This window comes from Lissotriton helveticus, chromosome 1_1 (genome assembly GCF_964261635.1).
Source record: "Lissotriton helveticus chromosome 1_1, aLisHel1.1, whole genome shotgun sequence".
NCBI classification, from domain to species: domain Eukaryota; kingdom Metazoa; phylum Chordata; class Amphibia; order Caudata; family Salamandridae; genus Lissotriton; species Lissotriton helveticus.
The window spans coordinates 766,825,494-766,850,074 of NC_136057.1; the positions used below are offsets into that span (position 1 = coordinate 766,825,494).

The 24,581-nt window shown below is 47.8% G+C and overlaps 1 protein-coding gene across 10 annotated transcripts in view; it reads left to right on the top strand.

Moving 5' to 3' along the window:
- Positions 1-24,581, top strand: part of ANKRD26 (ankyrin repeat domain 26) — a 1,096,841-nt gene that overhangs the window by 664,289 nt on the left and 407,971 nt on the right. For all 10 annotated transcript variants that reach the window (XM_078674324.1, XM_078674330.1, XM_078674326.1 and 7 more), the window contains one exon: positions 5,017-5,192. In XM_078674324.1, the coding sequence (XP_078530450.1) occupies positions 5,017-5,192 (176 nt within the window). The remainder of the gene's footprint in view (positions 1-5,016; positions 5,193-24,581) is intronic.

Consider the following 24,581-nt stretch of genomic DNA (forward strand, 5'->3'; position numbering starts at 1 on the left):
TCGCCCTCTTCAGCCATCTTGTTAAAGAGCCGCGTGAGATGTGGGCTTATGTCAGGGGCAAATGTTTTATAGAACAGGGTGGCATAGCCGTCCTGTCCCGGAGCTTTGTGGGGCTTAAGGGCTTTAATAGCAGCGTTGACGTCTTCGGAGGTGATGGGGGTGGTGAGTAAATCATTCCATTCAGGGGAGACCTTAGGGAAGTGTAGATAATCCCATTGGGCGTCTGAATCTAATCGATCTCTAGTATAAAGGGTTTTATAAAATGAGCCTTTTCCTCATCTCTATGTGTGAGCTCCACATCGGAGCCCTGTATACCACCAATGTACTCTCTTGTTTGTCTTTAAGTTGCCTAGAAAGGTGTTTGACAATCTTGTTGCCCTGGCAGTAAGATAAGGGTCGCAGTTTGAGGAGAGTGAATTCTGCCCTATTGTTCTAAATAGCTCGAAGTTTACCCCAGAGCGCCGTCAGAGTGCGAAGAGTCTGCCTTGTGGGATTCAATTTGTGGGCATGTTCAATAGAAGCCCCTTCCTTCTCCAGCAGTTCCCTCTCCCTGGTGCGTTGCGCATTTAGCGCCGAGTTAAGGGCAATGCATTTCCCTCGGAAGACTGCTTTAAACGTGTCCCAGGTGGTATATTCCGAGGTATCCTCCAGTTTATTAATGTCAAAAAATTCAGTAAAGGTTTGTCTTAGCTTAGTGCAGGATACCTTGTACCTTGTCCCGCGCAAGCAAGGTCAGGAAGTACCACCTGGGAGTAGTCGAGGCATTACAGCTCCAGGACAAACATATTGAAAGTAGGCTGTGATCTGGCACTGAAAGAGGGAATATTTTAGCCTCTTGTACGACGCCCATTAAAGATTGGCTTATGAAAATATAATCAAGTCAGGAATATTTACAAAATAAAAGGTGTAGTCTCGAGAATGAGGCTAAAGAGCACTCCAGGCGTCCAAATGGCCCATGTGGTGGAAGTGCTGTTGAGTGTCAGTGGAGAAGGAGCCCGTTTCTGAGCAATGTGGGAGTGTTCTATCTAGATCTTTCTGCCAGATCAAATTGAAATCGACAATGAGTAATAACATCCCCTCCACAAAATCTAGTATTTTCCCCATTAGCGTTTTTAAGAAAATAGTCTGCCCGGGTTTTAGTGGCATATACCGTTATGAAGGTGCAAATTTTCCCCATCAGCCGACCCTTGACCATAATCCAGCGACCATCTTTGTCTTGCTGGACATCTAGAGGTTGGAATTTTATGAATGAATGAAATAGAATCGCCACCCCTCTATGTTTTGTAGGTGCTGAGGCTCTGTATATCAGTGGGTGGTGCTTGTGTCGGAGGCGTGTGTCCTTAGCTCTGGCTAAGTACGTCTCTTGCAAGCCACTATGTAAAGGTGATGATCAATAATATACTTCCATACCTTTTGGCGCTTTTGAGGGGAATTAAGACCTTTAACGTTCCAGGTTCCAATGGTGATCATCATTGTGTTAAAGGGAAAAACATTATCTCATTGAAAGCACCATTTGCCCTATCGTGTCCTGTGTCCCCTTGAGTACCCGTAAGTGAATATATCACAATCTAGTGCCATCTGTAAATACAGTGATGTCAGAAAGCCCATCAGAACAAAATATTAAAAAGCCGCCACCATGTCCCTTCCATCCCATCCTCTCAAACCTCAGCAAAAATGAAAAGAAACATTAACAATAAATGCAATAGAAAAATCGCTGCCAGGTCCCTGTATGTGGGGGTATGAAGCCCCTCTGGCATTAGGGGGAACATCAGGTCTGAGGACCGCATCCGCACCCATTCCTGTCGTAACTCCAAATAAGGAAAGATATATTTGTGCGGCTGAAGAATAGCCATTAGGACAGTTCCATACCTGGTAGAAATAAGAAGACAGTTCTCCTGCATATAAAGACAAAAGACGGTGCATTACCCTGGATCATTACTGCATGCCATTACCGCGGGCACCGGTTCACAGTCGTGACTGAATCTCAAGGGAATGCAAAAGATATAATTACAACTAGCACCCCACACCCCCTGAAAAACTTGAGGTATCTGCAGTATGCGATTAGGTAAACATTCCAAGTCCAAGAGGCGAACTCCCCTAGCAGGGAGCCGTCTCCACATTTGATTGAGTTGCATTCCAAGAATGTCAGCTGGTGGGAGGAGAAGCAAGACAATCCCCTATGCAAGTCCTCATGGTAGTAAATGTTCTTTGAGGCATCTGGTCAGTGGCTTCCCATGATCGCATAAGAAGGAGTGTGGCCTTTGGCTCCTCAGTGGATGGCGGAGTCTTATGACACCAGATGCATCGCGGTCCTTGAGTTCAGCCATAGCATGCAAAAGGAGCCCTATGGTTTAGACATTATGGGCAGTGGAGATCATCACCTTGGCCAGTAATCCATTAACTCGGCTTGTAGTGGTGGTGCACACCTGGATCCTATTTACGATTCCTGCGGGACCCCGTGGTCCAAGGAGCAACCAGAGCTGTTCCCAGGGACGTCCATTAATTTTGACATGTAAACTATAGCTTTAAGAACACCCGGGAAGGGGAGGGGGGGGGGATAGCCTGAATTACAGCAGTACAATAAAAAAGATGTATGTATGCTTTTTTCAGTAAATATTTTTGGTTCTATTTTTCTAAGCCAAGGGGAAATGGGGTGTATTACATGGTGAGGGTGTTGGACCTCGCTGTGTAATACACTTACCAATCCCTTTAAGACCAGTAGGTTTCGTTTGTTAAAACTTAAGCTCAATCCTAGATAGCTGTGGCACATAGAAGCAAGGCTTGCACAAAGTGTTTACCATTTAAACATTACCAAAACAATTGAAGAAATACATAAGACATTCAAGAAATCCAACACCAATTTTTAAAAATAGATTGTAGTTTTACATATTTTTAGATATCAAAATGATAAAAATCCCCCAGAGGGCTCCGGAGACACTTTTTCAGTTAACCATGAAAAAGCATTGGCAAATTCAATTAATTTTACCGAGAAAAACCTGGGTAAGTATCATCTCGGTTCCTATGAGTTATTTTAGTTGGTGACCAACTCTGGCAGGGCGTCAGTGAGGGGGACCAGCAAGGTCCACAGAAACAGTTACCTTGGAGGAAGAAGCAGTCTTCAGGAAGTTCCAGGCACTTTTATTGCTTTGCTATATGTTCCTATGGAAGTTGTCCTGTTGCAAGCGATACAGGATGCTGAAAGATGCTCAAAGATGCTGTGAATGCTATGCAGTCAAAAGGTTCTTCGTGCGACTACTCGTAGGTCCACAAATTTAGTGAGGTGGTCCGTGCCACAGGGGTTGATAATCATCGAATAACTCTCGGTCCCTGTGAAAGTCCAGTTCTCACTGGGCTACCAGTCTCCCGGTTTCGTGGTTACTGCAGAACCCTTCCTCAGGTGACTCTCCTGGATCCAGCAGACTTGGTTGCAGCTTTGAGCATCGGGGCCTGTTCTTTGGTGCTGTACGGTGACAAGAAACGGGAGCTTCAAGATTTGGGCTACCAACTCGCCCCAGCAGGCTCCTTAAGCTGTTGTGCTGTGACCAATGGGTCAGCCAACTGATCCTTGGAGTCTCTTGCTTTGGCTGGACAATGGAAATGTCGTCTCCACGAGCAGGATGCATCAGGCACAGTCCCTTCTCCTTTGCTAGCCTCAAGATTCAACAGGTGCAGTCCATGACTGTGCAGCCTCTTTGCCGGTTCCTTGGTGCAGCCCGCAGTCCTTCTTTGGTCCTCTTCTCCAGTCCATCGAGATAGGAGTTCTGGGTGCCCTGGTAATGCCCATAAAATGCCTTTAGGGTGGACACAGTCAGTACCCAATGGGCTACTAGGTTCCCTCCTACCCGATGACCACGTCCTGCAAAGTGTGGCATTTAGCTATACCAGGATGCACCGTTCTGCCCACTTCCAAAACGTCAGTACCCCTCTCTTGGCGTAATGAGCACCCTAGCCCATCTACCAAAGGAGCTACGCGTCCCTGGAAAACCGGTTTGGCAACTGGTTTCCCCTTTACTTTCAGAGTGCCAGCCTGTCTACTTAAACAATAGGGCAGCCCCTCTCTGTAGTGTTACCGATTTGCTCTTCAAAGGACGCTTCATCTTTGAAGCTCACCTTTTGGGCCAACACCTGCCTCCTGCACAGGATGCCATAGTTTTCTTTCCTGGGAGTCATTTGCAGGTCTCGTCAGGAGGGCACAAAGCAGTCTCAAGGAAAAACCCCATGTGCAGCCGCGGAGGGGCACAGGGTATTTATGACCACATAGTGACAACTTCATAAAAGATATTGCAACAAGTTACATTAATTTCGATTTGGGCAATACGTCTGGGTTAATGTACCGAGTTGTTTGATACCTTACAGTATCAACTTTGGTAGTCCCAGTCAGACGTTTACAGGGCTGTTGTGGCAACTGGCCACTCTGCAGTCACTATTGAGACTTCTAGCCTTTTCCACAGTAAAAAACAGAGTTGTGGGTTTTTACTGATGGAACATGTAAAAACACACATTCCACTTTAAAATATATAAAACCCTGCCTTAAGTCTCACTATGCCTGCTTTAGGGGTCACCTATGTATGTTAAATAAAGAAGACCTGAATTTGCCATGACTTTATGTGCAAAGTTGAGTTAGCAGTTGAACACTGCCCTTCCAGTCTTCAGATCAAACAAGGAAGCAGGTTATATATCTGTCACACTCAGGGTGGCACAATTCAGTCAGCAGTCCCTGGTGTGGCCGTCTGCTTTACAGTCCCTGGATACCATTTACTAGGGACTTATAGTATGTTAGCTTAATACTTATTGGGTATAAGCCAATACAACATATAGAGTTTAAGGTCAGGGTACAGCCCCTGAGGTCTGGTAAGCTGGTCTCACTGCACTTTCAGAGTAGAAAAACCAACAGCATCAGTCCAGAAGGGTGAACATAACACAAAGATTAATTTCCTGACACAAGCAGTAGTATGAAAACAAGTGACTGGTATTGTATTGTTTGACTTTTTTTAAAATTTTATTTCAATCTTACAGATGCAAGAAACTGAGGAAATACACATCCAGTCCGAACGCTGTATACATGACTTAAAAAATATGTTGGATGACAAGGAACGAGAAGTAATTGCCGTATCTCAGAAATTTCATGAGATCTCAACTGTAACCTCTGGAACAGAGAAAACCGTAAAGCAACTAGAAGAGCATGTACAAATGTAAGTTTTTTTGTTTTTTTTTACATTTTCCTACCATTACAAATTAAGGGTTTGATTAAGAGTTTGGTGAATGCAGGACGCAGCTGTCACTTCTGTCCTAGTTAAAATCGACTGACAATATATTCAGTTTGGTGGATATCCTGCACTGATCAAACTCTAAATTCTTCTCATACTGTCCTACTGTCTTCCAGGGTTACCACTTTTAGAGTTATGTAACCCTTAACAGCTAGAGATTTAAAGAATTAGTTAGAAAAATACTACAATGCTACAATGTGCAGACAAAATTTGTTTCATGGTACTTGACACCATCTCAATATTGTCTTGTGTAGGAACTTAAAATATTATCTGCATCCATTTCCTGACAGTTGTGTATGTTTGGTTAGAAGTATAGCGTCATTGAAAACGATTGCTAGGGTCTCTTGCTCCTATGGTTATTTCTTTACTCTTGTTGAGATTTTCATCTTGATAAAGCTTTCCACGACTCTATTGCAAGTAATGTTGCTTTTTCACTGGTGTGGTCACTACTCCTGCACAGGGTGGTCAGTCGTGTAACCTCAGGACACCTCCGCGCCGCACGGCCCTCCAGCTGTGTCTGTGCCCCCTCGCTGCTGCTCATAGTGCCGTTTTGCCGTTTTTTCCCTCCTGGCCCTGGTATTGCTTGCTCTTGCCTCTGCTGTATTTTGTATCTTGTTTTGTATATTTGCCTCTGTTTCCTGGTTCGTTGCCCCCCCCCCCCCTGGTGTGGCCCCCGCTCCCCCCTTCCCGCCGCCGTGACATCGCGGCCCCGCCCCCTTTTTTTCTGTGTCCAACCCGCTCCCGCCTCCCAGCTGCCCCTCCCTCCCACTTGGCCTTAAATGGAGACCGCACGGACGTGCAGCGGGCACGCGCAGCGGGTGCGCCGAAGGCGCGCCAAAGGCAAGCCCGTCTACGCCCGTCCGCGCCTGGACCGCGCCCAGCACCAGGACCCCTGGCCCCCGAAGAGGCCAGCCCACACGATGGACGTACGACGCTGCCACCCTCAATGCCGGCCGGATCCCCGCCTGCTACCGAGCCAGCCCGAAACGCACCCACGAACCCTTCACCTGCCAAGCCTGCAAGTTCACCTGCCTCCGGACCTGCACGGCTCCCGCCAAGCCGAGCCCCAGTGACAACCACCTCAAGTTCATCCTGCTCAACACCCGCTCCGTCCACAGACACGCCGTCGAACTCTGGAACCTGCTCGACACAACAGCACCAGACGTCGCCTTCCTCACAGAAACCTGGATGAACGCCTCCTCAGCGCCCGACATCGCCACAGCCATCCTGGACGGATACAAGATCACCGGAGGGACCGCGTCAACCAGACGTGAGGAGGCATCGCCATCGTACACAAGAACACCATCCGCATCTCGACCAACTCCGACGACACCTTCACCGCCGCCAAACACCTCCACCACCGCCGAACACCTCCACTTCCAGATACACACCGACCCCAAGACAACCCTCAGAGGCACCCTCATCTACAGACCCCCGGGACCACGCACACAATTCAGCGAAGACATCGCAGACTTAATCAGCCCGCACGCCCTCCCCTCCGCTGACTACATACTCCTAGGAGACCTCAACTTCCACCTGGAGAACAACAATGACAGCAACACCACCACCCTGCTGGACAACCTCACCAATCTCGGACTCAAGCAACTGGTGAACACCCCCACCCACTACTCCGGCCACACGCTTGACCCCGTCTTCTCATCCAGCAAGCACATCTCCTTCAGCCACTCCACCGGACTTCATTGGACTGATCACAGCTGCGTCCACTTCAGCTTCAGAAGAACCACGAGCCACCACCACCCGCAACAGGTTCCTCGCCGGAGCTGGAGCAAGATCACCGCCGAGCAGCTCACTGCCTCCCTCAGCCAGAACCCTCCCACCAGCACAACGGACCCCAACGAAGCAGCCAGCAACCTCACACAGTGGCTGACCGCCTGCGATGACGACCTCGCACCACTAAAGAACCCTCCCAGCAGAGCCGGCAGCAAGAAAACCCCCTGGTTCAAGGACTCCAAGAAGAACTGCTGCACCCTCGAGAAAGCCTGGCGCCACGACCAGACCACAGACGACATGACCGCCCTCAAGCACGCCACCCGCAAGCACCACCAGCTGATCCGCGCCACCAAGAAGACAGCACTCAAAGAACGACTGGACAACAACGCCCACGACAGCAAGGAACTCTTCAGCATCGTCAAAGAGTTCTCCAACCCCAGCGCCGGAAACAACGACATCACTCCCTCACAAGACCTCTGCGACTCACTCGCCTCGTTCTTCCACCGCAAGATCACCGACATACACAACAGCTTCGGCGCACAGACCACGCACCCAACCTCCGAACCAACGCCCGCCACCACCACCCTCTGCAACTGGACCCCGGTCAGCACAGAAGACACCACCCGCACGATGAACACCATCCACTCCGCATCCCCAACCGACCCCTGCCCCCACCACGTCTTCAACAAGGCTGACTCCATCATCGCACCCCAACTCTGGGACATCATCAACACCTCCTTCCACACCGCCACCTTCCCGGATAGCTGGAAGCACGCCGAGCTCAGCGCCCTCCTGAAGAAACCAACAGCGGACCCCACCGACCTCAAGAACTTCCGCCCCATCTCGCTCCTCCCTTTTCCTGCCAAAGTCATCGAGAAGACCGTCAACAGACAGCTCGCCGCCTTCCTCGAGACGAACGGATCCCTCGACGACGACGGCATCGTCGTCATTATCTTCATCGACAACGACGACCCCATCGTCGACGGCGGGTAAGGCTTTATCATCTACGATAGCTATTAAGAGATCATAGTCGGCGCCCAAGATCCCACCGACGATTGCCTCGCCGACGACGGCGTCGACGACGAGATCATCACCGTCGACGAAGGCGCCGTTGACGAAGACACCGTCGACGACTGCACCGTCAACGGCAACATCTATGCCATCGACAACGACACTGTCGATGGCGGCATCTATACCGTCGATGACGACCCTATCGACAACAGGTTCACAGGCTATGACAACTGTCAGCACTACTCTGTCGGGGATCACACCGTCGTGGGCCCGTTGACGCTGAGTGATTCTGGATTTCAAACAGCTTCTGTGCGTCTAAAGATCACGAAAAGGACGCTGACGCCGGTGTTAACTTCTCCTAGCCGTGTGCAACTTTTACCACCAGCATGTCTCCTTCAAGATGAGGATTCTGATGACGGGGATATGTTCCAGATGGCAACTAGCCCCTCAGAGCTGAATGTCAAATGCCAGAGCTCAGATGAGGAGGATGCTCAGGAAGAGGTAGTTCATCTACCGCCTACACCTATGGTCTGTCTTCCAGCATCCCTAGTTACGGATCTGCGTTACCTCATCCAGGATTACAAGCAGAGGTTCCCAGAATCTCCAGCTCCTCCAATTTCAATGGCAGCTCCATCTCCAAGACCGCGACCACCGCCTTTATCTATTCAGAAAGAAACGGTGCATTTGCCAAGTCCTCAGTCTTCTGATGAAGAAGAAGACGAGGCACAACAAGAGGAAGGTGAATTGCAGGACGATCAATCTGTCCATGAGGAGTGGGAGGATTACGTTATACCTTCCCCAGCATCTCCAGTGCCCGCAACCTGGGATTCTCCGCCGTTTGACATCGGTGGTTTCCATAATGTGGTAGAAAGGGTCGCTAAACTCTTCCAAATTACAATGGATTCACAGGAGCAGGACTGTTTCCTGTACGATTTCAAGGAACCTCTCAAGAAATCAACGAGGTCAATTCCTATTATTGAGTATGTTTGGACGCAGGGGGTTCAAATTATGCAAAATCCCGCATCTGTTTCGCCAGTGGTCCCTCGTTTGGACAAGAAATACAAAGCTCCAAATACGGCACCGGCCTATCTGACAGGTGATCCTAAACCTGACTCAGTGGTGACACAGGCGGCGCAGAAGAATTCCAGGAATCCCTCATCGCCTTTATCTGCTCCGCCAGATAAAGAGGGAAGGAAATTGGACAACATCGGAAAACGATTTTCCTCAATGTCGGCAATGCCTGTCAAAGCGGCAAATGCCTTAGCGCTTCTTGGGCGTTACAATATAAAATTGTGGGCGGATATAGCCCCATATCTGTCTGAATTGCCTGATGCATCCAAAGAGGAGGTGAAGGCAATTCTTCTGGAGGGTCAAACATCAGCATCAGAAATTATAGACTGTGCAATGGATGTCGCTATGACAGGATTCCGCCAACTAGCTGGAGCAGCGGTGTTGAGGCGCCAAGGATGGCTGAAAGCGACCTCATTCCGTCCTGAGGTGCAATCAAAGGTTCTTGATATGCCATATGACGGCCAACTTCTATTTGGCTCCAAAATTGACGAGGCATTACAAAATATTAAAAAGGTCACTGACACTGCAAGGGCCCTGGGCACAATCCAATATAAAAATCAGTCCTTTCGAGGAAACAGAGGAAGGGGTCAATCTTCCTACAAAGGAAGTTTCCAATACAGATCCTCTTGCTCTTTCAACCAGAGTAGATCACAGTACCAGCAACGCCAGCAACAACAAGGCCAACAATCCTCGTATGGAAAGTCGTCCTTTCGGGGTAAAGGACAAAGGAGAAATAGCGGACAAAGACAATGACTTGTTTATTCAGCCAGTCCGGACCTCATCTCACTTATTAAAAATTGGAGGAAAACTTACCCACTTTCTACAAAATTGGAGGATGATTACTATGGACCGCTGGGTCCTTCATGTAATACAATTCGGCCATTCAATGGAATTCGTAGACACTCCTCCACAAACCCCACCTCGCCCAATGCATCACAAGAACATATAGCTGCTTCTACGAGAAATCTCAGTCATGCTCCAGAAGGGAGCAATAGAGAGGGTGCCACAATCACAGTGGGGAAAAGGGTTTTATTCCCGATTCTTTCTAATCCAGAAAAAAGGAAAAAAATGGAGGCCGATCCTAGACCTCAGGGCCCTCAAAAAATTCCTGAAGAAGCAGTCGTTTCGCATGGTAACGATACAAGAAGTCTTACATGTTTTGGAGGAGGGAGATTTCATGGCGTCACTGGACTTACAGGGCGCTTACTTCCATATACCAATTCACAAAAATCACAAAAAAGTACTTGAGATTTGCAGTAGCGGGCAGGCATTGACAGTTCCCCGTCCTGCCCTTTGGACTCAAGTCTGCACCTGCATCTTCACAAAATGTCTTTCCCCAGTGGAAACATACCTCAGACAGCACCGTCATCAAGTCTTCCCATATCTGGACGACTGGCTAATCAAGGCACCATCCTTCGAAGATGCGTCCAGGTCTTCCAACACCTGTCTGAGTCTCTTCAAACACCTGGGTCTCACGCTCAACCAGGAGAAATCGAATCTGCGACCTTCTCAAACAATCACATTTTTAGGTGCAACCCTGGGTACACGCTCTGCAAGAGCGTTCCCATCGCAAGAGAGGAGAACCAAACTCCTAGCACTAGCCTCTGGAGTGGCCTCGAAGAAAGTGTTGACGGTCCGCCTCTTCAAGTCCCTTTTGGGGATGATGTCATCGTGCATCCTTTTAATCCCTCATTGCCGTCTGCGGATGCGCCCTCTGCAAGAGGCACTTTCCAGGCAGTGGGTCCAATGTACGGGGTCATTCGACGACCGCATAAAGGTGACTATTCGGATGGTCAAGGCTTTGCGATGGTGGATGTCATCACAAAACCTGTCTCAAGGATTGACATTCCTGCTTCCAGCAGCTCCTCATGTCATTACAACGGATGCCTCCTTAGAAGGGTGGGGAGCCTTTCTGCAGAAGCTGCAGATAAGTGGAGAAAATGGTCAGCTGCAGAGAAAAAGCTCCATATCAATCTGCTCGAGCTGAGAGCAGTCTTCCTGGCCCTGCAGTCTTTCCTACCAAGGATCAAAAACTCCCTAGTGCTACTCAGGACAGACAACACTACGACGATGCACTATCTCAACAAACAGGGAGTGACGCGCTCGCTGACACTCTCTCGCGAGTCGCAGAAAATCTGGAACTTGCTTATAACAAACAAGGTAGCCCTGCGGGCGGAATATGTCCCAGACACGGACAATGTGCTCGCCGACTCGTTGAGCAGGCAGAGGACATCTTCACACGAGTGGGAACTAGAGCAGAAGATCCTGAACCAAATCTTCTTCAGATGGGGCACGCCACGGATCGATCTCTTTGCGACGAGGATGAACGCCAAATGCCCACACTTCGCAAGTTGGCATCCCCAGTCAGGGTCTCTAGGGAATGCATTTTCCATCGCATGGCGCAACGTCTTTGCGTACGCCTTTCCGCCATTCCCGATGCTTCCCAGAGTCCTCAGGAAGATGAAGGCGGAGCCTTGTACTCTAATTTTAATAGCCCCAACTTGGCCGAGACAGCATTGGTTCACAGAACTCCATCTGTCCCTGAGACCGCCGATCCTTCTGAAACAGTGTCCGTCTCTGCTCAGACAGGGAAGTACAGATGGAAATAGAACACAAGGCAACACACAGCAGTGACGTAGCTGGCGGACATTCCACTGCCTATAGACAAAAGCACCACGGGCCCGAGCCATGAGAGAAGACGTAAGTACTTCCTCACACCAGGAATGGACCAGAATAGAAAGCAGCCAAGACACGGGCACAAGGAACTGTGCCGGCACCCTGTGACAGCGAACATATCCTGTGTGTACACACATTTCGAATCCACACAGAAGAAACTGTTCCGGAACAGAACAGAACAACATGCCGGCTAGGGGCACATGCCAACAGGCAGAAAGAGCACAGCGAAGCTGAAATAACACGCGATGGAGAGCCAGGCATAGCAGAAACCCAAACAACACTTTGGGGGAAAAGTGCCTCCACAGAGGCAGGAGAGAGCTACAGACAAACCATAGACGACAACCCAGAAACCCCAGGAGAGAGCCACACCAAACCCGCGGGTCTCATCAGAGGGGATGTCCTACCACAGTAGGAAGAGTGGGATGAATCAGGAGACCCGCAGTAAAGATAGAAAATAATAATTCCGAAGAAGACTCCGCAGGAGCCTTCAAAACTTCCCATGCCAGGAAGAGCAGCTATACAATAGCCAACAAGTACCCCACAAAGGTAACGGCACATCCCTATAAAAGCAAGGGACACCTCCTGAGACGAGCTTAGGGAGAGGGCTCAAAAAGAAATGCAGAAATAGCTTGCCAGCTGTAGCAAAAGAAGGACAAGACTGCAAAAAGCTGCACAGTCCATCTGGGTAATAACATCTTGAACCCAGAAACAGAGAACCAGAAAAAGCAGTAACAATACTGCAACTCAAAGCCAAAGTCCACAACAAGGACTATAAACCATGGAACTCGTGGAAACTGAGACATGAAACTTTGAGTCAGCATGTCTGTCGAACAAAGTGGCCCCATCAAAGGGCAAAACCCTAAGACGCTCTTGGACATTGCCAGGGAAACAGCCATCGCGCAGCCAGGCATGGCGACGCAGAGGAACTGACCAGGCCATAGCTCGACCCACCGAATCAGTGGTGTCCATGGCCGACTGAATTAAAAATAACGCCATTTCCAGGCCAACACGAAGCAACCGATCCAGGTCAGTCTGAGGACCCTCCGGAAGAGAGGGAAGGAGGCGCTCAACCGAGTCCCAAAGGGCAGAAGTAGAACGTGCAAACATGCAAGATGTGTTCAGGGATTGAAGGCCTGCACTGGTGGACACAAATACATGGCGGACACACAAATCCAACCATCAAGACTCCCAAGTGGGAGGGAGTAATGGAGGAAGGGCAGAAGGCAGCAAGACTGAAGCCGCCTGAATTACCAGCACTTGAACCCTAGGATGAGGGACAAACAGACAGGGTCAGCAGGGCGATTTCGATGTGCAATAGCACGATCCACCAGGTCCCCCGAAGAGGGCCTCGCCCAAGTCCCCACAAGAGTGCCGTATAGCGACTCACCAAAGAGCAACACGTGCCCCATTTCCACAGTGCCCTGGTGGAGTAAATCCAGCAATGGATCAGAGGGCAGAGAGACTGAGGGTTGCTGCACTTGGAAAATTTCCATAGCCCTCCTAACCACCCTCGCAAAAGCCGCACTAGCCACCATTCGAGATGGCAACAAGTCATCCGTTGCGGACGGCATGAGGCTAATCCTTACACCAAAATGTGGGGGCACTACAGCCCGTGGACATCCAGGGCACTGCCAGTGCATGGGATCCTGCACAGAGGGACAGCAAAACAACCCGTGGGGCCTCCTCAGTTTTGTTCTCCACATCCTCCACCAACCGATGAATAACTGGAGATGGCACCGGTGTTGATCGACGTTGAGACGGCGTAGTCTCAACGTCTATGCTCCCCCAAAGAAGCCTCGTCCGTCCGGCGTCGGACCAGCGTCGACGCAACCTCCACCGAGGTGGGAACCTGCGGAGAGGAACGGAGTTGACTCGGAGTCGCGTCGGCTCAGGGAGCTGAGCGGAGACGACATGGAAGGCTTGAACGTGCGAGTAGGGTGGCCCTCCGGGCCATGTCCTGACATCGCATCGACTCCAGGACCGAAGTCAGGGTACTCAACCGGTGCAGAGGACGAACCCACCGGCGAAATCCCGATCCGAGCCCCTACCCCCTCTATGGGGCCTGAAGGTGCGCCAGGGACAGGGGGTGACCCAAAGATGGCTAGTAAGACCAGGGAAGAAATGTGTTACTTACCTGTAACTGCAGTTATCCAGTATTGGTGTCTTTCATAGATTCACATGCCTGAATCATTCCCCGTCGTCGAGATGGGAGTCCCCGGTATATAAATAAGTAATGTCCTATAGACATATAGAGAATAGTAGGCCAAAAGGCCTCACCTTAGTAACATATCTAGGTCCTTTTGTAAAAACTCTAGAGAAGAACCAATCAGCTGTCACCTCCCTCTAGAACCCTCCTGGCAGGAGCCTCAGACCCTCAGATTTTCGTACGCACTAAGCTAAGTAGGCGTGTCACTGAGAGAAATAGGCGAGTCCTTCCAGGGGACGCAGGAGGGTTGCATGTAAATCTATGAAAGCGATAGGTAATGGTATGCGAGTTTAGCTACCAGCCTTTTTAATTCAATGGTTCACACCTATACATTAGGAATAAAAGGTTGCGAATAGGTGTGCCTGTTGATTTTAATCACACTATATTGTCACCAGCAGCTCCAACGGTTCTGCTATCCGTGCACTTACACTTTTCTGTTTGGTTTCTGTTTGGACACATTTGTTTCATTATTCTTTGAATTGAATGACGACCAATGATGAGAAAAGGGGCCTAGTCTGGTGAGGTTTTGCCAGGTGCCCCACGGGTGGTGTTCCCGTGAGGTGTCATTCTTTTCGCCACACATTTTTTCTGGCAGATGATTTTTCTCTCTGCAGAACTTGCTTTGACACATCTTTAGTTATCACATTTCTTTGGTGTCAGCACTGTGCAGACGATTTAGTTCTGCATTTTTGTGGTGTTCCGTGCGATTGTCCGGAGACGGTAATCAATATACCAATTTTTCTTCCCCCGGTTTAAAAAAAAATATAACTGTGTTCAAAAATTGTTGAATGCATCACAGTAGGTATCCAATAAAATATGAGGTTAAGAGGATACTGCCAAGCTGTAAACACTAATACTAAGTTGTTTTGCGGTAAGGCACAGGGTTTCATTGGTATTGATGTTCTTTGAGTGGAGGGCAACCCTGGTCTTTCTTTTCCCTCTGAGCTCCTTTTTTGTGATAGAATCTATGAAAGACACCAATACTGGATAACTGCAGTTACAGGTAAGTAACACATTTCTTATCCAGTATTATGGGTGTCTTTCGTAGATTCACATGCCTGAATCAGAGTAGCTAGCAATGCAGAATGCACATTTCTGATGGTACAGTATATACAAGTCATTAGATAATAACATATCATGTGACTAGTAATAGCCAATAGACACCAATAACAAGTATTAGCAAAGAAATGTGCATCCCAGAGAAGGGTGGAGGGACGAAAGAAGACTCACCTCAGTGAAATAGATGGCGTAATACTGCTTGTCCCACTGCTGCATCTTTCATCAGCTCCGTGTCCAGGCAGTAATGCCTAGTGAAGGTATGTGGCGACTTCCATGTTGCCGCTCTGCAAATGTCAATGACTGGCACCCCTGCAAAGAGTGCCATTAAAGTGGACATAGCTCTCGTGGAGTGGGCTCGCACTTTAGAGCGTAGTGGCTGTCCTGCTTGTTCACAGCAGAAAGAGAAGGCCGCAGAAATCCATCTGGAGATGCTCTGCTTAGTAAGTGAGAGACCCTTCCTAGGTCTGCTGTAAGCTACAAACAGCTGGTTAGACTTCCTGAACGCTTTTGTTTTATCGATGTAAAATTTCAAGCATTGTTTGAGATCTAAGGAATGTAATGATCTCTCAGCTGCTGTGCTCGGATGTGGGAAGAAGGAACGCAAAACCACAGGCTCATTAAGGTGGAAATCCGACGGAACCTTCGGAATAAACCTCGGATTGGTCCTCAGGATTACCCTGTCGTTTTTAAACTGTAAAAAAGGATCCTGAATCGAGAACGCCTGCAGTTCACTCACCCTCCTTGCAGAGGTGAGCGCCAGTAGGAGCACTGTTTTCCAAGAGATGTATTTTAGGTCAGCTCTGTGCACTGGCTCGAAAGGATGCTTCATGAGCTGATTAAGAACTACATTCAGATGCCAGGTAGGTGGCAACATCCTTACCGGTGGGAAAGACCTGTATAATCCCTTCAGAAATTGTTTGATCAACCTGCTTGACCAGAGAGATGGACCCGTTGAAGTTCTCTTATAACGGGATATCGCCGGCAGGTGGACTTTAATGGAGGAGTGGGCTAGGCCCGACTTTGCCAGATGTAACAAGTAAGGTAAGACTTGTTCTGGTGAGGAAGAGAAAGGGCGTATCCCTTGATCTGCACACCAAACACAAAACTGCTTCCACTTCAGGGAATACGTCTTGGTAGTGCTATCCGCTCGTGCTCTGACAAGAATGTCTCTACAGTCTTGTGGAATATTCAATTTTCGGAACTCTCGGAACTCAGGAGCCAGGCGGCCAACCTGAGAGATTTCAGATCCAGATGTTGAACTTGCCTGTCGTTCATTGTGAGCAGAGACGGACACTGTTTCAGACGGATCGGCGGTCTCAGGGTCAGACGATGGAGTTCTGTGAACCAATCCTGTCTCGGCCAAGTTGGGGCTATTAAAATTAGAGTACAAGGCTCCACCTTCATCTTCCTGAGGACTCTGGGAAGCATCGGGAATGGCGGAAAGCCATGCGATGGAAAATGCATTCCCTAGAGACCCTGACTGGGGATGCCAACTTGTGAAGTGTGGGCATTTGGCGTTCATCCTCGTCGCAAAGAGATCGATCTGTGGCGTGCCCCATCTGAAGAAGATTTGGTTCAGGATCTTCTGATCTAGTTCACACTCGTGTGATGATGTCCTCTGCCTGCTCAACGAGTCGGCGAGCACATTGTCCGTGCCTGGGACATATTCCGCCCGCAGGGCTACCTTGTTTGTTATAAGCCAGTTCCAGATTTTCTGCGACTCGCGAGAGAGTGTCAGCGAGCGCGTCCCTTCCTGTTTGTTGAGATAGTGCATCGTCGTAGTGTTGTCTGTCCTGACTAGCACTAGGAAGTTTTTGATGCTTGGTAGGAAAGACTGAAGGGCCAGGAAGACTGCTCTCAGCTCGAGCAGATTGATATGGAGCTTTTTCTCTGCAGCTGACCATTTTCCACTTATCTGCAGCTCCTGCAGGAAGGCTCCCCACCCTTCTAAGGAGGCATCCGTTGTAATGACATGAGGAGCTGCTTGAAGCAGGAATGTCAATCCTTGAGACAGGTTTTGTGATGACATCCACCATCGCAAAGCCTTGACCATCCGAAAAGTCACCTTTATGCGGTCGTCGAATGACCCCGTACATTGGACCCACTGCCTGGAAAGTGCCTCTTGCAGAGGGCGCATCCGCAGACGGCAATGAGGGATTAAAAGGATGCACAATGACATCATCCCCAAAATGGACTTGAAGAGGCGGACCGTCAACACTTTCTTCAAGGCCACTCCAGAGGCTAGTGCTAGGAGTTTGGTTCTCCTCTCTTGCGATGGGAACGCTCTTGCAGAGCGTGTATCCAGGGTTGCACCTAAAAAGTTGATTGTTTGAGAACGTCGCAGATTCGATTTCTCCTGGTTGAGCGTGAGACCCAGGTGTTTGAAGAGACTCAGACAGGCATTGGAAGACCTGGACGCGTCTTCGAAGGATGGTGCCTTGATTAGCCAGTCGTCCAGATATGGAAAGACTTGATGACTGTGCTGTCTGAGGTATGCCACCACTGGGGAAAGACATATTGTGAAGATGCGGGTGCAGACTTGAATCCAAAGGGCAGGACGGGGAACTGGAAATGCCTGCCCGCTACTGCAAATCTCAAGTACTTTTTGTGATTTTTGTGAATTGGTATATGGAATTAAGCGTCCTGTAAGTCCAGTGACGCCATGAAATCTCCCTCCTCCAAAAGATGTAAGACTTCTTGTATCGTTACCATGCGAAACAACTGCTTCTTCAGGAATTTGTTGAGGGCCCTGAGGTCTAGGATCGGCCTCCATTTTTTTCCTTTTTTCTGGATTGCTTCATTGACAGCTTGAAATCGCTATTATGGCGATATCACGTGATTCTGTTCATGCTGTACCGCGAATGAGTGCGGTTAGAATTACTAGCCAATGTGATGTGTGCCTTTTTTTGATAAATATTGCACACTCGTTTGGCGAACACAATGAGTAAAATTATGCAGTCCTCATAAAGGCAATTTATGTTTTAAAAGTATGAAGCAGCGACTGTCTCTATCAATGAATTGTAGCCTGTATATTTATACCACGAACTACGAGTCTGTTGTCTACTTCTATTGGGTAGTCCGTCATGTGATTCGTTTGCACTGAGAGTTTAAAACACATTGAAAAACTTTATTGAAATGCTAGTGACCAAGCCTGCAGGTCAGGCGAAACACGTCTAGCACTATCCAGCTGGCATTAAAGTAATTCTGCACAGACACGGCGTCGACTGCTTTCTTTGAGACATTAAAAGTGTTGGTGAATATATTTATATATATATGTGTGTCCTGAGCTTATCTGCAGTGAGAGAGCATGCTTACTAGGTTTTCCCTTCCCCTAGTATTGAGGATCTTTACCCCAAATCCTTTTTTCTCTCTCCTCTCTCTCCTCTCTCTCCTCTCTCTCCTTGTGTGTATCCTGTCATGCACATACATGTATCTCCTGGTAGTCATGGCTCTGTATATCTTGGCATGGTGACGTTGGTCCCTCACCTTCCTTTCTTGGCATCCACTGTGATGTATGCTTAGCTTGTATGCTCTGATACTGTCTTGTCTCTTCTCTGGGACTGGGTCTATTGCGGATCCATGGGATCTGGTGCTCAGTTGAACTTATTTTTGCAGACGTTTATACACTTTCTTCCATTATACTGACCTTGATGGTTCAGTGTCTTCCTTTCATCCCTGCCTGGCCAAGGGAGGTCTCGTCTGCCCTCTGAAGGGTTGTGGTGCCTTTGCCTCCCCTTTTTATAGCCCCCACTGCTGAGCTTCATAGCCACGCTGAAATTTCCTGTTCCCACCATGTTTTAGTCCATGTTATTGACAGCTTAGTTCTCTGTCGAACTTGGTGGGTTTTCAGTCACAGATCCTCCTCCAATGGAGTATGGCTTTGGTATCTATTCTAAAAGTTAAGGAATCTGCGGCTAGATGTCTGTCAGATGAGCAAGTTACTTACCTCCGGTAACTATGTATCTGGTAGAGACACAGTCTAGCTGCAGATTCCTTAACGCCCACTCATCCTCCCCATTCTGCGAGGGCCTTCCAGGTGGTATTCTGCCCACTTGCCTCCTTACAGGTGGCTTTGGTATTCTTGAAGGGTACTCTAGTTCACCTGCCTCTGGGGCAGGGTGTGTCATTCTGTTCTGGTACATCGGCTCTCCACCCATTCTCTTTTTGGGGGGCTAGATTAAATGCTTATAAATGCTATTACGCCCTGGTTTTCTGGGGTGGAGATTCTCATGTTCTTCCACCCTCCCTCCGTCCTAGTCTATTCTCCCCATTACCTTGGGGTCTCCTTGTCTATGCTGTAGTCTATTGGGTTGAGGTTCTATTTGACTGTGCTACAGTTCATAGGTCATTGTGGGGGATGTGGTGAACGTTCTCTGTTGTTGCTCACATTTGGTCACTCGCCATCAGCCATGTTGTTCAAGTCTTGTTGTCCTTTACCGTTAAGTCATGTGGTTACAGACGGTCTTTCATACAGTTCCATCCTGTGGTTGCGAACTGTCCTTCGTTTGTTATGCCATTCATTTCCAATGCAGTTGCCTCTTAAGGGGGGTGCAGCTCTTCGCTTGGGCGACACTGTTTCTAGGGGCGGGTGCTTTGTTCGCTCCCTTCAGTCCCTTCAAAGGTTGAGTACTCTTTCAACATGGTCCCTTCAAGTGTTGAGTACTCTTTTCATATGGTGAGGTTTCTCATCAATCTATGATTTCTTGTCATTATTGTTTCACAGATTTTTTTATCTTTTTTGGCACACTGTTCCTATACTCTCACAGCTTTTGTAGTGGCTCTGAGCTGTGGCGCGTAAAGGTTTCACAGAAGAAAACTGACGTCAGCACGTGGGGGGATGACTTATATGGTTCCATTGACGTCACTTACGTGGACGACGTCAGGACGGAGCTGGGCAACGCCACCTTTCGACTCGCAGGGCTACTGCTGACAAAAAACTTTCCGGATCCAGTCCGACATCTGGGGGTAATTCTAAGATAAGAAATCTATAACTAACCCATGTTTCTTACAGTTATATTGTTACTGAAGGTAAGTAACTTGCTCTTCAGGGCATTCAATAGCAGATTTCCAGAAGACTCCACCCCCGCAGCCTCACACTACTCTGAATACGCATGCTCAACTATAGACTACACATTAATCTTCTAAAATAATCAATTCTCTCTAGCAAACACATGGGAGGTGCTTCAAGTTGCAAGGATCTTAATACAGAACCAAAATGACTGTACAATCAGCCCTATTAGCAAAAGGGCAAATTTCGCTGCAAATCTATCCAGTGCCTTTCAACAACAGTCAAATACAGATTGCCTCACGTTTTAACGGAAACAGGATGGCTATCCAGCGCCCAACGGAATCAACTAAAAGCAAGGAAAAAACAAAAAACAAAACACTGAGACTCCTGAGGCACAAACCTAAAGACCCGAATCTCAAATCATCACGGCGACAACAGAAAAACATGCTCAATAAGCTAAAGTGGGATTACAAAAGGTCCGGTGAAGAGGAGCTCTGGGCAGCAAAACCAAAAACAACCCTCGTTTCTGGACTACATTCAGCAAAATAATGCACCCATCCAAAGGAGTGGTGACATCACACATCACCGAAGAGACATGGTCAGATTTCCTGGCCAGTCATTTTAATCAAGAAACTGTGAGTGGGCTGGGAACCGCAATATATGGCTCAAGGAAAATTAAGAACCTCCAGAAAAACCACACTTCCGAAAACCATCAGAAAGTGGACAAACTATCTCACATCACAACAGTCAAACGCCAGATTGCTAATGGCAGGAGAGAAGGGGCACCACAACCAAATGGCGTCGTGCCAGCCCTCTTTAAGCAAGACTCAGACTTCTGGGCAGTGTCCTTAGATTCACTGTTTCGGGAAGCCGGACTACCGGCCTCCTGGAAAGGCTCCAACATTTCTTCTTTCTACAAAGAGCGGAGAAAAATCTATTCCGAAGAACTACCAAAGTGTTGCCTTACTCAATAACGAAGCAAAGTACTTTATGCTCACCCTACTAAAAGAACTTCAGGCCTTGGCAGCAGAGCAAGAAACAATACCATTCAATCAAATTGGCTTCTCTAAAGATGCAAGGGCTACAACCAACATCCTAACTGTGTCGCTGATTATGGACATGGCAGAGTCATCAAAGCAGACACTCTACCTCAGCTTTATAGACTTTAGGGTAGCTTTCGACAACATAGACCGAACAAGACTCTGGAGGAAGCTGGCAAGCAGGAAAATCCCACAAGCGCTGCTTGACATGCTAATATGTTTACACACAGACACCTAGGTGCAGCTAAAAATGGGCGATGGCACACACCTGTTAAGGGATATCTCTACCGGCAAAGGGCTCAAACAAGGAGCGTGCTCTTCCAACCCTGTTCAGTCTCTACACGGCAGACCTGACACAGACCCTTGACTCTTGCAATACATACGCTCCAAGGATCGGTTGATAGGCTCTAGCCAGTATTTTATATGCCGATCACTTAGTCTTAGTCAGCTAGATGCAAGTAGTATGCAACACCTCCTAAATACTGTGCATGGAGCTCATTGATCTGGAGAAACCCAAAACAATTTCCATAAAAATGGAGTAGGGAAAAAAACACATATCTAGTATGTGGGTAACACCCAAATTCAGAATACAACCAGCTATAAATATCTAGAGGTGACTATTGATAACGGAGGCCAATTTGCTAACCAGTTTGAGATGATAAATAGGAAAGGGATGGCCCTAGCTATAACTTTGAGGCACTTAAAATCCAAGCTGACTGGCTCCATGCTCTCCCCTGTCCTCCAGGCGTCATAAGCCAAAATCTGCCCGCTATTACATATGGCAGGGAAGCCCTAAGAGGAAGAGACTCCAAAACCCTGTACAACATATTAATCAGGGCCTAGAAATTCATGCTCAACATTCCAGTTCATGCATCAGTAGCACAGATTCGCTTGGAGTTCAGCCTCACCAAACAGCTAGCAAGACAGGGGGCCTACCTAAGCTGTTGGCACACAATCAGGAAAGCCTCCCCAAACAGCTTAAACCACCTACTCTGGCAAGAACTCCAGCACAGAAAGATATCACCAGCGAGAAAATTCCTGCAGGATTTCCTCACAAACACTGGACTCACCCAGCTCTGGAAAGTCCCAAACATACATGCAAGTTTCACCAAAAAATAGGCCGGATTGCATTAAGGAGCCTCTCCCTAGTAAAAAACCAAGCCACCTTCTCAGCAAGAAGCCATGCCTGGATAATCAAAGGCTACACATCGCTTAGTCCACAGCCATATTTCAGCCTGAGATACTCCAGGAACACCAAGGAGAAATTCCTGAAACATCTCTGGGAAAACTCCCAGCTATCCCTCATATTGAACCATGGTTGAGAGGGCAAACACCATCACACTGCCGCATGTGTGGCAATTCAAACCATAAAATGAGTCACCTGATCTGTACATGCATTAACCTGAAGGGGGAGAGGTCTTGTCTGCTCAAACAGCAGTTCAACCAGCATGGGAGCCACACGCGGAGACAGGCTGTGATAACCTGTTTCAAACTAGACAACCCGCAGATATAATCCAAGTTAGTAGCATTTTAGCACTCATAGAAGACAAGCTATCAAGAGCAGAAATATATTCTGGAAGGCATCAAGACCCACTCACCTAACTTATAAAAAACAACTCCTGTTCTTGCATGAAACAAAGGTCAACGTGAACTAAAAATCTCAAGCCGAGACCTGTGCTGCTTAGGACTTTGGCCTTTAACAGCTTGCCATTTTTTTGCTTCATCTACATCGCTGGAAAGAAAACATTTTGGTTTCTCCTGGAGGTGCCCTCTTTTTAAAATTGTGACTCACTTGACTTATTTGCACAGCCAAGCTCATTCACCTACAAACACACACTGCAAAAAACCATTAAGCCTCTCCTGGGAAAAGTTATAAATACTGCCTTGAGCAAAAGCCCAAGAGGACACTGGTTTTATATTGCCTTGGCAATTTGCACTTGTTTGATCAGTTTTTGTTTTACTTGTAACGCTCTAGTCTCTAACCTACCTTCTAAAAGCTGAGCGTTTTTTATTGTTTTTCTATTTTCTGACTTACCTTCAGGGACATGTTGATTATGGTTAATCCAGTTTTGGGCAAATTCCTTAAGTCAAATTGACACCAATCAAGTTCCTATTTACTTTATTTGTTTTGGGATTTGAGGTGCATACACCTAAAAACAAACGTTTGTCTTTTCAGAGAAGGCAGGGTTTGGATAATGTTTTCTCCAGGAATGTCTCTCTTCCTCCAATTTAAGAAGTACTACAAATAGCTGTCCTTACATGTCTCTTAAAATGTCTCATAACAGTATATTACAAAGGCTGCATTGCACACATCATGACATCATCACATTTTACTAAATCCCTTCTGCTTGTATCCTCTTAAGTGTGAATAATATGTAATAAAGACATCTTATCTAAAACATTGCAAGTTCAAGAGAAAAGCACAAGTAACATCAACAATCTCAAAGACAGTGCCATTGAATAATAATGTACTATTCTTAAGCCATTTTGTAATTTGCAAATTTGCTTGTGTTGAATCCTTGGAGCCAAGATTGCTCTTCTAGGTCTCAAACAAGAAAAAAATAAAAGTGCTGAGAAAACAGTAAACATCACTTATTCTGCTACAATTTGGTTAGAATGATTGCTAAAGAATAGCTTGGCACATATTCATCTCTCCTGACTCAGATGGTGTATAACTTGGGGTCCTTTAAGCGAATCCCCCCCGTCTCTCTCTATTGAAAACGATTTAATGAATTATCAGATAGTGAATTTTTGCGATTGTTCAGAGCTTTACGTCTCCTTCGGCTCAAGCTAGCGTGTCATCTTCCTCAGTCACCTGGTGCGATACTCTCTCAAATTTTTTCTTGGATAAGTTCCGCATTATTCAGGCACCTTTTTTGCCCGGTGATAATGGGACCATGGCAACTGTTTTGCCTTCACCTACTGGCGTTGAACATAGTTTGGATGCTTTTAAGCCGGTGGACTTACCTGACTCTCTTAAAATTCTTAAGGGTTTAAAATCTGGCTCACCTCTGATCCTTGCCCTGCTAGACTGCTGGCAGCAGCAGCAGAGATGGTTAATGTAGAGGTGAACAGCATTATCAATTTGTCTTTCCAGACAGCCAGTGTCCCAGTGTCAAGCCAGGATTCTGCCACTTTTAAAAAAGCCATCACTAGACCCTCTCAATCCAGGAAACTACCAGCCCATCTCCCTCTTACCTGGCCTGGCCAAGGTGTGTGAGAAGATTGTCAGCAAACCACTCACATCGTTTGTTGAGAGGGAGGGTATTCTGCATCCAGCACAGTCAGGGTTCTGGGCTTCCCACAGCACTGAATCGGTCCTGGTGGAGGTCGTAGAGGCCATTTGGGGATGTCTGGATGCCGGCGGGAGGGCAGCATTAATTTTGCTTGACCTCTCTGTGGCGTTCGACACGGTCCCGCATTCTCTTGTCCTTGCACGACTTACCAGGATCGGTGTGTATGGGGATTGCCTGGAATTGGCTTAGATCCTTCTTAGAAGGTTGGCCCCAGTA